At 39.6% G+C, this 15,217-nt stretch overlaps 1 protein-coding gene and 1 long non-coding RNA gene across 4 annotated transcripts; one reads left to right on the top strand and one right to left on the bottom strand.

Moving 5' to 3' along the window:
- Positions 1–4,806: 4,806 nt before the first annotated feature.
- Positions 4,807–10,957, bottom strand: Acrv1 (acrosomal vesicle protein 1). 3 transcript variants are annotated; one of them, XM_031344738.1, is made up of 5 exons: positions 10,801–10,932; positions 10,238–10,317; positions 9,381–9,956; positions 7,057–7,176; positions 4,807–5,160 (listed from the first exon to the last, which is right to left on the bottom strand). In XM_031344738.1, the coding sequence occupies exons 2-5, from the start codon at positions 10,272–10,274 to the stop codon at positions 5,036–5,038; spliced, it is 858 nt and encodes a 285-aa protein (XP_031200598.1). In that variant the 5' UTR covers positions 10,275–10,317; positions 10,801–10,932; the 3' UTR covers positions 4,807–5,035. The 3 variants fall into 3 exon arrangements, with proteins under 3 accessions (XP_031200598.1, XP_031200599.1, XP_031200597.1); XM_031344739.1 differs by lacking the exon at positions 10,238–10,317 and having other exon boundaries at positions 9,381–9,854; positions 10,801–10,957; XM_031344737.1 differs by lacking the exon at positions 10,238–10,317 and having other exon boundaries at positions 10,801–10,956.
- Positions 9,287–11,070, top strand: LOC116073059. The gene is made up of 2 exons (XR_004111646.1): positions 9,287–10,465; positions 10,732–11,070. It is a non-coding gene; the product is annotated as an uncharacterized LOC116073059 (long non-coding RNA).
- The last annotated feature ends 4,147 nt before the right edge of the window (positions 11,071–15,217 follow it).

The following is a 15,217-nucleotide window of genomic DNA, read 5'->3' as shown; positions in this document are numbered from 1 at the left end:
TCCTCTTGGCAGGCAGACACCGTCCATGAATCAGCAGCTGTAGTTCAATCCTCAGCAGCTACAGTCTAGGCCTCTTGGCAGGCAGATACCGTCCATGAATCAGCAGCTGTAGTTCAATCCTGAGGAAACCACAGGCTTGCCAACTGGTCTGAGGCTATGGAAGCAGCAAGAATTCGAGCAGTTCTTTGGTGAGTTTCTTTCAATGGCAGCATTACCACAAGTGGAGCTCAACAACACTATGTAAGGCCAACTAATATATGCATGTCATTAGTGAAGAGTAGCGAGGCGGAACAAACCAAACCAACGCTTTTGCTCCAATTGTCTGTGGGATCATATTTATTCTCTTTCATCATGTGTCATTTCACCTGTATCTGTTTCAGGGAAACATTCATTCACATGCCTGCTTTAGCAAGATAGTCTTTTACCTGTGTGCCCCAGCAAAACATCATTTGACATAACTGACTTTCCAAAGATTTATTATTATAAATAAGTGCATTGTAGCTGTCTTCAGATGCACCAGAAGAGGGCGTCAGATCTCATTGTTGGTGGTTGTAAGCCACCATGTGGTTGCTGGGATTTGAACTCAGGGCCTGTGGAAGAGCAGTCAGTGTTCTTACCTGCTGATCCATCTCACCAGTCTACCATTCTTACTTTTAGCTTTTAATAACACATTTGAGTTTTTATTTTCCCATTGCCTAATAGATATTTATCCTCTTTCTTCAAAGAAATCAGTTATATCAACACTGTTAACAAGTGTTCACTTGTCCGCCTGTAAACCCTATGTCAAGTTGAGAATTTGATATTTTTGTTTTTGGTCCTAATTTTTAATTCCATTTGATCTGAAGATAGGATTATATATTCAAAAGTTTCATTCAGAAATTTGAGGATGAATTTTCTTTTTAGCCTAAATTTGTTGTCAATGGGACCTGTTATTCAGATGTCTTTTGAAATGGCCATGTGTGTGTGTGCATTTATGTTTATGTGTGTGTGCATGTGCCTGTATGTGTTTACATGTTCTATAACTGACAATTTTGTGATGTGCTGGAGTTCTTATGCATACCAGGCTATGCATAGTAGCTTATAGCTATGATCCCAGCACATGGGAGGCTGAGCCAGGAGAATTGCTACAAATTTAAGACCAGCCTGAAGCTACATAGTGAGTTCTAGGTTAGCCTGAACAACAAAATTAAGATATCCAAAATAATATTAGTCATGATACCAAAGATTTAAAAAGTGGTAAATTATTTTATTGAAGTTAAAACCAGTTGCTTTGCAACTTACATTAGACCAGCAGCTGCTCTTGAGCCTTCAAACATGTGGAAGTGATAGCTGAAAGATGGACTTGTTAAGGAAGAGAGGAGTGATTTTTGGTCTTGAAAAAACACCTGGATGTTGGTATGAAGACTCACTTTAAGGTCATGCATATTTGGTTTTGGAATCCAGCTGTAGTTCTCACTAGCTCTGTAACCTTAGTCAAGTTGTAATTACATGGATAAATAAATAAATAAGTAAATAAGTGTGTTATTTCCTTATTTGTATAATAAGGGTGATGCCATCTTTCCTAATTACCCTTCTCTTTCCTGAGATAAGGAACAACTGTACATGTGAAAACACCTTGAGGTAAAGGACTGTATGGTGTTGAACCTGCTTCTCTATAGCTGAGTAGATGATCCTCTCAAAATGATTTAAATATTATGGATTGATTAAGTGAAAAGGAGTATTTTGTAGAGGGAACTTCTTATAAGCATCACCTGTCAATAAAAATCTGATAGCCAATGAGCTGAGGCAGGACATAGGTGAGACAGTGGCAGGAAGAAAGAGGATTCTGGGAAATAAAGAGATAAAAGGTGAGAGATATCCAGGGATACACAGAGAAACCCTGTCTCGAATAACCAAAAAATAAAAAATAAAAAATAAAATAAAGATGAGAGCCATGGGGGATGAGATGAGGGACAAGTGGGGAGATAGAGGTAAACCAGCTGGTAGAGGAACTCTGGGAGACAAGGAGACTGACATAAACTAGGAGGTAGGGATCTCTTGCTGTGGAGATGAAGGAAGAAGAGGGCCAGGCCTTACAGAGAGAGAACTAGCCAAGTGGTAGACTTTAGCAGTAGAAAATAATTTTAAAAAATCAAGAGCAACAAAATAAAAGGTAAAGTATACACTGATCCCCCTATATTGAAAAGAGATTTGAGACTGGCTGAGACATTAGAATGTCTCCAGTCCAGATCGTAAGCTAAGCATAGCCAGTATGTCTTGCTGGCTATGAGGAATTTTCAAGGCTTATCATGCTATCCTTTCAACTGGCATAGATAAGACATTTAAGTTACAGTTTGGTTAGGGGGTCTAAACTAACATAAAAAAAAACAGATGCCTGCTCAGAGAGCAAAGAATCATCTTTAGCTGAATTGTGCACACTACACATTCCATATATATGTTAATGCAGAACTGTGTATTTCCTCTGAAAGCTTATATGTTCCCAGAAAAAAAAAATCAACCAAAAAGATAGCCTTGATAAGATTCACCCTCTGAGATGCTAAGATACATATTATTCCATCATCATGCCTGATCCTACCTCAGACTGCCTTAGTAACTGTTTCATCAGAACTTGTTTCCAGAATTGCTTCAAAGAAAGCTGCTGACCTCATATGACCTTAATTTGTCCAGCCTTACAGACTGATCCACTCAGGACGTTACTTAAGCCTGAACTTTCTCAGCATTCAGAGACTGAACAACAACTGTTGTAGCTAACTTTAAGACTGACCAATATCCCAATTTTCTTGCCCCCCCCCAAGAAAAATGCCCCAAATCAACAGGAAGCAATTTTATGAGAACTATGCCCTATTCCCAAGAGGTGGGGTAGATGGTTTTGATAGTTAAGTGGGTGGTGAATATCATCATTTAAGGGGATGGTAACCGGTTGTAATGGTCTTGGATCAGGGAGGAAACAAAATAGAAAGGTTAGACTCAGGGATTTCCCTTTCCTTTATCCTTTTCTCCTGTCTAATGTTAGGGAGAAAAATAGGGAGAAGGGATGAAAAGAAAAAGGGGAAATAATAATATAGAAATACTAGAAAGGGTAGATTATTGAACCTACTCTTAGACTAAAAATTATTAGGAAGTCAAAAATCTTACATTGGTATAGATCTTTGTATATTGATAAAGGTCATAGTTACAACATACATATGTAAAGTCTGTTTAAGGAATTATGTCTATGTAAGTCTTAAAAATGCAATGTTAGATTCTAGTCCACTTAAAATGTGCTATTACAAACAGTTTAGGATAAATAAATGCAAGTAAATAGATAAACTCATGGTTATGTTAGATATTAGTTTATTACAGACATTTTTTTCAAAATTGAATAGATAGTAAATAATTAAAAAACAATGTATACTGTAGATGGATTTAAAATCTCAAGAGAGCTACAGAATATTATATTTAAAGATATTTTGTTATTAAAAGATCTTTTTTGACAAGGAGAACTCCTGGCAGTTCAACTTTAATAAAGATGATGAGCATCAAAGAACCTTCTTATGGAGTTTGCATTAAATGTGGTAAACTAGCCATTGGCAAGAAAATGCCCTTGTCTCAACTGCAGAGAGAATACTATTCAAAATGGAAAAACAAGATGCAGGAAAGTCAATTGCTGGACTTTGCAATGATGAGGTTGGCAAGTCCTTTATAATTTCTGCTTCACAAAACATCTGTCATATCCTGGGCCAGAAGGCTGAAGATAGATGCTCCAATGGTATAGACACAATTTGTAGTTGACTGTCCAGGAAGCCAGCAACTTCTATCATTCCAATAGTTTTGGAAGCTGCTTGGTCTGCACTCAAGTAGTATTTATTCCTTCTCAGATCTATGATGACTAGATAGTCTCACAATTAAGCTTAAGTTGTTTAGGATTTTAAAAAGTGTTAAAAGGTCTATACAAGTTATGTTAGAAAACAATTTAAGTACAGAACTCTAACTCGTCAAGGTAAGATAGATAATAGAATACTTTCTCCAAAGTTTCCAAATACAAGTGGACTAGACATTGTAAAAGTAATTTTTACCTGATGGTTTTCGTAATTGTTAATACTGTAATAATTTATTGATGTAAGAGAAAGGCTTTTATTAAACTAAAAGGGGGGAATATAGAGAGAATCTCTTACAAGCACCATCTGTCAATAAAGAAGGTGGTAGCCAATAAACTGAGGCAGGAAGTAGGTGGGACATTGGCAGGAAGAGAGAGGATTTTGGGAAATGGTAAGAGATAAGAGTAGAGTGCCATGGGGGATGAGACAAGGACAAGACAGGAGATGGACTGGGGAGACAGGTAGAGTAACTCAGGGAGGTGCTGAGGAGAAAGCAAGCAGGCCAGGACTGAAGGAGAGATAACTAACCAAGTGGTAGACATGGAATAGATTAATTAAATAAATGGTTAAATAAGTTTATGGCCTAAGCATTAGTAAATAGTAAATAGTCTCAGCCATCCCAGGAGCTGGGGATGGGAAAGGAAAATTTGGAATTTAAAAAATATTTTTACAGTATTTTGTTCCCATTATGTTGATAGTAGACTGGAAGACTGAGCTCAAAAACAAAAGTGCTAAGTTGTGTGTACTACAAGTAGAAGGGTGTCGGAAACAATCCTACAATATTATTTATGTCACTAAAAGATTAATTTGCACTTTGTATTCTCTGTTGTGTCCACTCTAGGAGACCACTTCAACTTTAACAAATGATTGTGCACAACATTTACTTTGGTCATGGACAGAAACAAAAAACTTTGCAAGCTAGACTGATGAAAAACAATCTGACCAAAGCTTGTGTTCTTTAATAGCAATTTATTGCAAAAAAGAACATCTGGGGAAGGATGGGAGCAAAGTAAGGCAGAGGACATAGGCAATGGGGTATTAAAGACAAGGGTTGAGCTTCTTATCTGGTGATCAGGCAGAGCCCGATGTGATTAGTTGTTGAAGCTGAATATAAATTGAGCCAAGTAGAGTGGTGAAGCTGCCTGAGTCCGAGCAAGAAGTAGGTAGGGCACAGGCATCTAGACCTTGTTGCAGAGAGGTTCATTCCGACAGCATATAATTTGCATTCTTGTTCCATGAGAGAAGAGGTTCATAGATGGGCACATGTTCTCACACCCTTGAACCATGTACTGGAGTTTTCCACCTGAAAGAGACAGAATGGCAGTAGCAGAAAGCTTCTTCCAACCTTTATCCATGGTCCCCTGTGTTCCCATGAAGGGGTGACCAGGACTTCTGTTATATTTTCCTATTGCCTTCTTTTTTTGTTTTTGTTTTGTTTTGTGTTTTTTTGTTTGTTTTTGGTTTGTTTTTGCTTTCTTTACCCATCCCTCTTGTTTATGTCTTCATTTTCTTACTGTAATGGTGAAATTTCACTAAGCTCAACATTTTCACTTGACCATGCTACTCTGCCATTACACTTCCCTACAAATCTCTAGCGAGCTGACTAGGCTCCATAACTTCTGTCTCATTCACAGCCAAGCCTCAGGTACTCAGAATTGAAACTTTTTTTCCTCAAATATGCACTAGAAAAATTCTAGTAATAAAATTTCATAGCCATTTTCCATGTTTTTACCCTTTCTGTATGAACTTGATACTGTTTACTCTTTTTTGATACTCTTCTATCAAGATTTCACCTGGTTTTTCTGCCTTCTATTTCTGAGTTCAGTTATTTCTACTGACCTAAGTCAAGTTCCTTTCCACTTAAGTGATCACCTTCATGCAGGTATGCTAACAACTTTTTTTTTTCTGTCCAGAATGGAACTATACCTACCTCCCTTTATTTCCTTACTTTCCTAATTTTTTTCTCCCATCAAGAATCTTGGGTGACTTTGCTTTGGCCAGTCAACATTTATTTTCTTCATTCATCTACTTGTCAAACCCAAAATAATTTCACACTGATTCCTGTCTACATTCTGTACTTCTCACTTTGACTTTGTGTGTTTTGGGGATGTCTTTGTGTGTCTGGGTATGACTAAAATCACCAGTTGTCTTTATTCCTGAAATTTCACTGGTGCAAGCTTAGCATTAGGATTTTAATGTTTTTAGCATTTTTTTTTTAAAAAAACCATTTTGTGTATGTATGTATGAAGATTAGAAGACAACTTGTAAGAGCTGGTCCTCTCCTGCTGTATGGGTTGCTACACACTAGCTCAGGTCAGTAGAATCAGTAGGTAGGTGCCTTTACTCACTGAGCCATCTTAGCCTCCTGAGCATCAGTAGTTTTGAAGGCTGCTCAGGTGATTGTGATGTATAGGTCAAACTCTGTACTATTGGAGTTTACATGTTCTTCCTGTAGACCCTTTCCTCTCCAGGCTTACCTGCTTTCCTTTACCTGTGAACTTCCAGCACTCACGTGCTTTGCCTCCCTTTTCTTCTCTTTAGACATGGTCTTGCTATATTGCCCAGGTTAAGGCTCCTACTTCAGCCTTCCAAGTACTGAGAAGAGACGTATCACCTCACCAGTTTTCTCTATAATATTTCTTATGTTAGACTACAGTCTTTCTGTACACTGTTTTTGATGCCTCTTTCTGTAAGGCTCATGGTAAGTCTTGTTTATGTTTATTTAGTAATGGTTAAATGTACAATTGTAAAACTATAGGGAAAATATTTCTATCTAGGGGTTGGACAAATCAGAGCCAGGCAGTGTGGGTCATGGAATGGAAGTAGCCAAGAGCTCTTGTTTTGGAGCTGGAATACTAAGCTTAGGGTTGAGAGATCTGAGAATATGCACTCAGGTTTGTTACCCTGTGCACGTAGGTTTGTAGACAGTTGCTGATAAGTTTATTTGGTGTCTACTAAATGCCTACCATTTGTTATACATTGTGCTATGTCCTAGGAAGACTGAATCATGAACACACTAGACAGTTCTAAGTCAGTGTATGAGTAACTTACGGAACAACTTAAGAGAGCTCAGATCTTGAAGAAGTGCGGTTTTCTGAATCCCCAAGTTCATTGATTCCTGCTGTCCCCTACCCCCATTTTTATTTAAGAGATGATTGATATGCTCTTTGACGAATTTATCCCAGGAAGTTCCTACTACCTTCAAAGATCTTCTTTAACATGCACTGCTGGGAATTTTGAGTGCTGCATATTCCTTCTCCACGGAGACATTTTGCATCATCATTCATATAATTACATGTGTGGCAATTTATTGTTGTGCCTGAAATTTGAAGAAAGCATGATGACATTTCCCTACAGACCACTTAGTCAAGCTACACATATGGGGGTTGTAAAAAAAATGAGACCATCTACAACACATTTCTTAGTTCTTTTTGGCAGTACAAGGGATTGAACCTCTAGGACCTTAGGTATGGTAGGCAAACATTCTGAACTACAAACCTAGTCCCTCTCTCCCTTTTAACTCCCTTTTAACTCCCTTTTACCTCTTGGTTATTGAAGACATGGTCTTGCTTATTGTCCAGTGATGGGATTATAAGTCTGGACTACCATGTTCTCTTTTTGGAATCAGGGAATACCTTCTCTCTCATTTGTAAAGTTTATTGCTGATAAATACTAAATTTATCTGAGTGACTTTTACCCTAGTCTGTATCCCATTGGCTTCTTGAAATTATAAGTAAATGTCCTTTTGTCATAGTTTACACCGTAGCAGAAAACTTACATAACTGAATGCTTGTCATACTTTCTCATGACCCAAGAAACACACTCGGGGCCAATTTCACTAAATAAGTTATACTGGAAGGAGAGAGTGCTACCAGCCCTGTAAAGCGTGTCTGTCTTCCTTTCTTTCCCTTCATCCTTTGGTCTCTCTCCTTCCCCACTCCTACCCTCTCTCTCTCTCTCTCTCTCTCTCTCTCTGTGTGTGTGTGTGTGTGTGTGTGTGTGTGTGTATGTGTTTGAGTTTGAGTTTGAGTTTGAGTTTGTGTTTTGAGTATTCAGCCCAGTCTGACCTCAAAGTCATATCAATCCTCCTGCCTCAGCTTCCCTGAAGTAACAGACATGAACCAACAGGCAGTTTCCATATCAGACTCATCTTGAAGATGAGTGACAAAGTTCTGAAATGTTTCTGCATCCTTATATGATCTCTAGTGCTAATCTCTTAGCAAGAAGCATAACTTTGGGCAGACCTAATTTTGATTTACTACTTTCTAGAAATGTGACTAACATTGGGGATAATAGTTTTACCTGACTTTACTCATCTAAAAATGTTGGATAGTTAACAAAATTGGGTGAAATGAAATATTTATATATGATAGTAATTTAAGACATCCAACTTGATTTTCATTATTTCTTTACTGTGAATGGGAGCATGTATAGAGGTCAGAGAACAATTTGAGGGAGTCAGTTCTATGATGTGGACCCTGGGTATTGAATTCAGATTGTCAAGTTTGGCTCAGTTGCCACTCACTGAGCCATTTTGCTGATCCTGACTTCTTATGAACAGTGGAGTTGGAGAGCAGAGCAGTAGCATTCTGGAAGAGGGATCTCTAAGTTGTGCTACATTTAGGGCTGAAAGAAACCTGAAAACTGCTTTCTTATGATACTGTGAGGAAACCTTTCCTTTCTCTTTTTCTCTTTTTCTCTTTCTTTCTTTCTTTCTTTCTTCCTTCCTTCCTTCCTTCCTTCCTTCCTTCCTTTCTTTCTTCCTTTCTCTCTTTCAAGATTTATTTATTTATTATATCTAAGTACACTGTAGCTGTCTTCAGACACACCAGAAGAGGGTGTCAGATCCCACTACAGATGGTTGTGAGCCACCATGTGGTTGCTGGGATTTGAACTCATGACCTCTGGAAGAGCAGTTAGTGCTCTTAACCACTGAGCCATCTCCCCAGCCCTCTTTCTTCCTTCCTTCTCTCTTTCTTCCTTCCTTCTCTTTTTTCTTTCTCTCTTCTTTTTCTCTTTCTCTCTTTCTCTCTCTCTTTCTTTCTCTTTCTCTTTCTCTTTCTCTCTTTCTTTCTCTCTTTCTTTCTTCCTTCCTTCCTTCCTCTTTCTTTCTTTCTTTCTTTCTTTCTTTCTTTCTTTCTTTCTTTCTTTCTTTTCTTTCTTTCTTTCTTTCTTCCTTAATGATAAAGTTTCTCTGTGTATCTCTGGATGTCCTGGAACTGGCTCTGTAGACCAAGCTGAGCTCGAATTCATAGATCTACCTGTCTCTGCTTCCCAAGTACTGAAATTAAAGATGTGCCACCTGGCTGAAACAGAGTCTTTGACAGAGTCATTTGTGACATTAATGATTCTTTTATGATGCTTCCCTAAAATTGAGTTTGCTCTCCCCTTCCCTGCTTCTCTCTCCCTCTCTTTCCTTTCCCCTATTAGACACAGGGTGTCATCGAGGCTCTTGTTGAACTATATAACCCAGGTTGGCTTGAACCTCTAGTCAAAGACTAATACCCTTCCATTGTGGCTTACCTCCAGATGTGCTCGGAAGTGTTGTACTCATAGCATCATTTTCTTTGTCACTTGTCTCGCTAGACACCTGTTCACCTGCCTCTTCAAGCTTGTCACCTGAAACTTCATCTGAGGATACTTCAGAAGACTGGTCACTCGAGGACTGTTCAGTTACAGGTTGTTCACTTGAAGTGTGCTCAGTAGAAGTGTGCTCCTCTGAAGTGTGCTCGGTGAAAGCATGCTCTCCCGAAGTGTGCTCCCCCGAAGTATGCTCCCCCGAAGTGTGCTCCCCCGAAGTGTGCTCCCCCGAAGTGTGTTCTGACAAGTGTTCTTCTGACGTGTGCTCACTTGAAATGTGTTCTGAAGACTGTTCTCCTGAAGAGTGCTCACCTGCAGAATGTTCAGCTACAGCATGCTCACTTGATTCATGGTCACTTGAACTATGACCACTCAGACTCTTCTCACGTGAAGGAGTTTCATATAAAGACTCGGCATCTGAAGGGTTTGTGAGTGAGAAATGTTCACTTGAAAGTTGCTGAACTGAAGCTTGGTGGTCTACAGAGTCAAGAAGCTCATCAGGCTGACCTGGTGGTGCTCCTAAGATGTAGGAGAAATACAAGAATGGTGAAGATAGAATGGGATCAAGACTAAATTCCTGTGGAGCCCGACAAGTGGGACTGCTGCATTTCCTGGCAGGTTTAGATGAGACACTTAAAGATAGTTTAGATGTCAGGAGAGGTCATCTACTCCAAGTAGTTTAAGACAGAAGCGTTTAAATAAGTTGGAGACCACTGCTAAGACTTAAAGACATAAGAATTACATGTGGAATCCTCCCACTTAGGCATGGAAAGTACATGAGAAGAAGTGAATGTCCCTACCTGACAGAGGCAGAATCAGAAACCAAAGGACCCTCATTCATGTCATCAGAAGTCAGCCACCAACCCTTTCTCCAATTCCTCTATGGGTAAAAGGCAAGAAGAATAGAGACACAGAAAGAGAAGGCAAATAGTCCTCTTCCCCTGCAACAAGGTCTGTCTGTGAGGTCCCGGATCCCTTCCAATTACAGACGTTCTCCCTCTTCTGCCTCCTGAGTGTAGGAGTTACAGGTACTACAGTGCCTAGCACAGATAGCTTTTAATACCGATTAATTCCAGCCTAAATTGAGGTTAGATTCTTTTTGGTACTGGTGATGGGACTCAGTTTTTCTCAACATTAGGAAACTTTAATCTTGGGTAAGGGTAAACATTAAACTAGAACATCTGTAACCAGGAGAAATCAGTTGGTATAGGAGTACTCAAAGTTGTTCTTGCTTGATTAACTCTTGATTCTATGTCAGGTTGGTTTGGGTAAGTTACACTTGTCTTTCTTCCAGGGGCAGAAGTACATTAAAAGAAGCCCCCCTTTGGTGCCCACCCAGTGTTTGTTTAAAGAGAAGACTTACCTCTGGCAGATCCAAGCAGATAAAGACCCAGTAAGATTAACTCCTTCATTTTGATTTAGGAAAAGAAAGATCTCTAATGTGGTGCACTCAAGAACTGAGAAGAAACTGAGCAAATGCTCCCAGTGTTGAACCAGAGCCTCTGGCAGTTCTAGAACTTGAGACACAATCTATGTGTCCTCACAATGGGTTGTACCTCTTAATCCTGTTCAGGCAGGCTGGTTCTGTAACCCATGGCAATGCCACTAAAGAGTATTTTCTGTGTGCAGAAAAGCGTGTTCCCTATTTGTGTAGCTTCAAAAACAAACAAAAAAATGTTACTAGAGCACACTTGTTCTTTTAGTGAGAGTTGAAAAGACAGCGCTTCTTTCCAGAGGGTCAACAGTGAACTAGAGTGACCTGGTTACTTTCTGTTTGACCAAGTGTTTTATGGCTCTGGTTTGTACTCTGGAAGACTGATCTCTGCTGAGATTAGCTGAGTGCTAAGTGGATTTGGCATCAGACTGAGGTTAGTCCTAAGGTTGGAGGGCAGAAGGCACTACAGTTGGCACAGGCTGAGGCTTTACGTTTAAAAGTCCTCTTGGGTATTCTTTCTCCTATGACCCCAACTTTGACTAGGTCATAGTTATATGTCTTTTCTCTTCCTACTTCAGCTTAGGGATAGTAATGGTTTCTAGCTTCTAAACTCTACCTGCCCCAAGTTTCCTATTTAAATTTTTTATAACACCACACACTTGTGAGAAAAGTCATTTCATATGTGAGGGTACGGTTTATAGGAATCAGACGGGCAGCTCCAATGGTAATTAGTGTTTACACAGACTAAATGATAAAGGGACAGGGGGTAGCAGAACTGAGTAGATGAGGTGAGACCTCTATCTGCCATAAAGCTACAACTCAGGGTGGTAGGGATCCTCTAGCCATCACCTCATGCTCTTCTCTATCCCACTTTTTGTACCATGTGCCACTAAATGTTGGACCTAAACTTAAGTGTATCTATTTCTGTTATAATTAGGATTCTTTCCCCCATTGAACTTTAAGCCCTCAGAAAGTAGGGGCCTTTTCTGTCTCCTTCACTATTCACTATTGTAGTCCTAGTACCTGGCACCATGCTTGCTACATAATAGGTACAGAGTGAATTTCCTGAGTGAAGGAATGGATGACTTGGCTTTTCTGTATCTTCCTCTGCTTCATAGAGAAGAATCTATAAAGAACTAGATAGGCTAGCTTTAATTTGTATCATCTGAAGAGAATAGTCATTCTGGGGTCACACAATTTCTAAGTTAAACCAAGGAGGCATGTTATATCTCATCATTTGTCTGTGTTCCAACTATACAGAAGTAATGAGCTATAGAGAGCTGGATGGTCATTGAGGCTTAATCTGTCCTACCTTGCTTTAGTTGGAAGTCTGAATTAGGATTTTTGAGCTTCAGAATGGATTCCTTTAGAGAAATGTGTAAAGAAACATATCAATAGCTCCTTTCCTTCATGGGGAATAGGCTGTTTTTATTGATAGAAAGTGTAGAAATTAGTCTAAGAAAGATGCTGTTGTTACTATCTACCAGTTTAAGGTTGTCAGCACTCCTCCTTGGCAGTTATCCTAATCTTCTAGGACATCCCTTTTGCTTCTCCCTTTCCTGCCACTTGGGGTTGACTTCATAGCACCAATTTCAACGTCCCTCAGATTGGTTTTCCCTAGACTCCACTTTGCATAGTTTCTCCCTGTACCCAGAAATCTGGTGCTTCAAAACCAAACCTCTGAGCCTTTAGGCATATTATGTGTAGGGGAAGACATATGGTGATAAAGTTTGAATGGTTTAGGTATCCAGAGGCATTCTAGTTCCTGACGCCTATCACCAGCCCAATTCCATACAGAGAAGCTGTTCTAGTTCTTCCTTCCTTCCTTCCTTCCTTCCTTCCTTCCTTCCTTCCTTCCTTCCTTCCTTCCTTCCTTCCTTCTCTCTCTCTCTCTCTCTCTCTCTCTCTCTCTCTCTCTCTCTCTCTCTCTCTCTCTCTCTCTCTCTCTCTCTCTCTCCTCTCTCTCTTTCTTTCTTTCCTTTTTTTTAAAAAATTTGAGACAGGGTTTCTCTGTGTAGCCCTGGCTGTCCTGGAACTCATTCTGTAGACCAGGCTGGCCTCGAACTCAGAAATCCACCTGCCTCTGCCTCCCAAGTGCTGGGATTAAAGGAATGCGCCACCACTGCCTGGTGATGTTCTAGGTTTTTTTTTTTCAATTTTTTTTTTAATTTTTTATGTGTACAAGTACACTAGCTGTACAGATGGCCATGAGCCACCATGTGGCTGCTGGAAATTGAACTCAGGACCTCTGCTTGCTCAGGTCCCGCTTGTTCCGGCCCAGCTTGCTCTAGTGTAATACACTAGCTGTCTTTGGATGCACCAGAAGAGGGTGTCAGGATCTCATCACGGATGGTTGTGAGCCACCATGTGTTTGCTAGGATCCAAACTCAGGACCTTTGGAAGAACAGTTTGTGCTCTTATCCACTGAGCCATCTCACCAACCCTGATGTTCTAGTTTTTAAAGCCCCTAAATTGGTGAAAAAAAAATCAGCCATTCATGGCATTGTAATTTTTGTGGGCTGCTTTAAAATGGTCTGAGCCAAATCGAACTCTCACAGGAATGTGTAAGTCAGCTCTAGAAAACTGAGTTAAAAGGCCATTTAGACTGTGGGCCTGAGACTATTGGAGGCCCAAAGTAAGCAGGCCAAGAAGAATGATAACAGGAAAGTATACAGAGGTGAAATATATCATGCCTCCTGGAACTTATCCTGAATAAGTTATGTGTGGTCATGTACTCCATTGGCTGGGCTTCATGGAGACTGCAACATAGTCTGTGACCTCAAAGGTGTGTGTGTGTGTGTGTGTGCGCGCGTGTGTGTGTATGTTGTGCTGGGGAGAAAATTTGGGATCTTGCTTCTGCTAGCTGAGTCCTCCGTTTCTGAGCTAGATCTCCATTATATAACTTTGCCCATGCTGCTCTTGAACTTGTGATCCTTCTGCTTTTGCTTCTCAAGTGCTGGAATTATGCATGTGCCACCACACCTACCTTGTATGTTCTCTTTGTTTTGTGACTTCTGCTTACTTTACTTTAATCAATTGTACTTACCCTTTCTTTCTTTCTTTTTCTTTCTTTCTTTCTTTCTTTCTTTCTTTCTTTCTTTCTTTCTTTCTTTCTTTCTTTCTTTCTCTTTTTCTCTTTCATGTATCTGAGTACACTATAGCTGTCTTCAGACACTAGAAGAGGGAATCAGATCCCATTACAGATGGTTGTGAGTCACCATGTGGTTGCTGGGAATTGAACTCAGGACCTTGGGAAGAGCAGTCAGTGCTCTTAACTGCTGAGCTATCTCTCTAGCCCTGTTTATTACTTCTTCTTACTCATAACTTTTGCTTATTTTTGGCTTATATCTTTTCATAACCCTCTTTGGCATAGCATGTGTTTCTCTGTATTTTGGTTTCTTACCTTGATACACATTAGTCACTCTTCTCACATACAGAGTTTTGAATAGATAATCTGAGTTATTTAACCTCTTGTCAATTCCTTTGCACAAACTTAATGCGAAGCTGGGTAATATGCGTTTCATAAAATTCATGATAGCCACAGTGGATAGACTATGTAATCCCTAGTGTGGCCATTTATGTTATGTTGAGAAACCTGATGAGAGTCTTGACTGTGTAGACATTATAAGGCTTCCCACAGGTTGTGGGTAAGTACTGAAACCAGAGAACATATTATTTCATCCATTCCTTGCTATAGGAAAGGGGAACATCAAGATTTTCTCAGTCTATTCTTACATGTTCTTTCTCAGTCTTAACTTTCTTCTCTTTCCTTGTCTCCACCTTTATCCCAGGATCTATTCCAAGCCTCATCTTTATACAACTTACTTGTTCTTTAAATATGCAGTACTAATTATATTTACATCTTTCCCCTTTTTCATGAAGGTATGTCTCCATTGTATCTTCCTGATAATTATTTCCTCATGTTCCCGGAGAACTCTTCCATGTTAATCACCATCTCCAAATGGAGAACTTCAAAATTCTGCTACTCTGGCCCACAAACCTCCCTCCTTAATTCAGACCCATACATCCATTACTTGTTGAACATTGTTCTCTGGATATCATTCAACATCTAAAACTTAACATCTATAATATATAATTACCATTTATACTCTGACTCTGTTCCCTCAGTTATCAGTCTTGTCACAAACTCTAGATACTCAAGCCTGAATTCTGAGTGCCATACTGACTTTCACCCTTGGCTTCATTTCACACATGATAGTTTGCAACTCTCTTCTTTCACCAGTCATGTTCATGTTCCCATCTTTCATGTTTCCCTTTGAAAACAATAGATTTTTTTCCTTATCAGAATATACTTCCTTCCTTCCTTCTTTTCTTCTTCTTCTTC

Source organism: Mastomys coucha, unplaced genomic scaffold (assembly GCF_008632895.1).
Source record: "Mastomys coucha isolate ucsf_1 unplaced genomic scaffold, UCSF_Mcou_1 pScaffold23, whole genome shotgun sequence".
Classification (NCBI taxonomy): domain Eukaryota; kingdom Metazoa; phylum Chordata; class Mammalia; order Rodentia; family Muridae; genus Mastomys; species Mastomys coucha.
The sequence above is the reverse complement of the archived record's forward strand: the minus strand, read 5'-3'. Positions and strand labels throughout refer to the sequence as shown.

Bases quoted from the DNA above. Each gene is read 5' to 3' on its own strand.
- Acrv1 (XM_031344737.1), bottom strand. From the start codon at position 10,849: ATGAAGGAGTTAATCTTACTGGGTCTTTATCTGCTTGGATCTGCCAGA. The intron at 9,957-10,800 runs GTAAGTCTTCTC...CCTACATCTTAG, and splicing joins TCTGCTTGGATCTGCCAGAG to GAGCACCACCAGGTCAGCCT. The intron at 5,161-7,056 runs GTAGTAGGAACT...TGTCTCTTTCAG, and splicing joins GTTAAAGAAGATCTTTGAAG to GTGGAAAACTCCAGTACATG.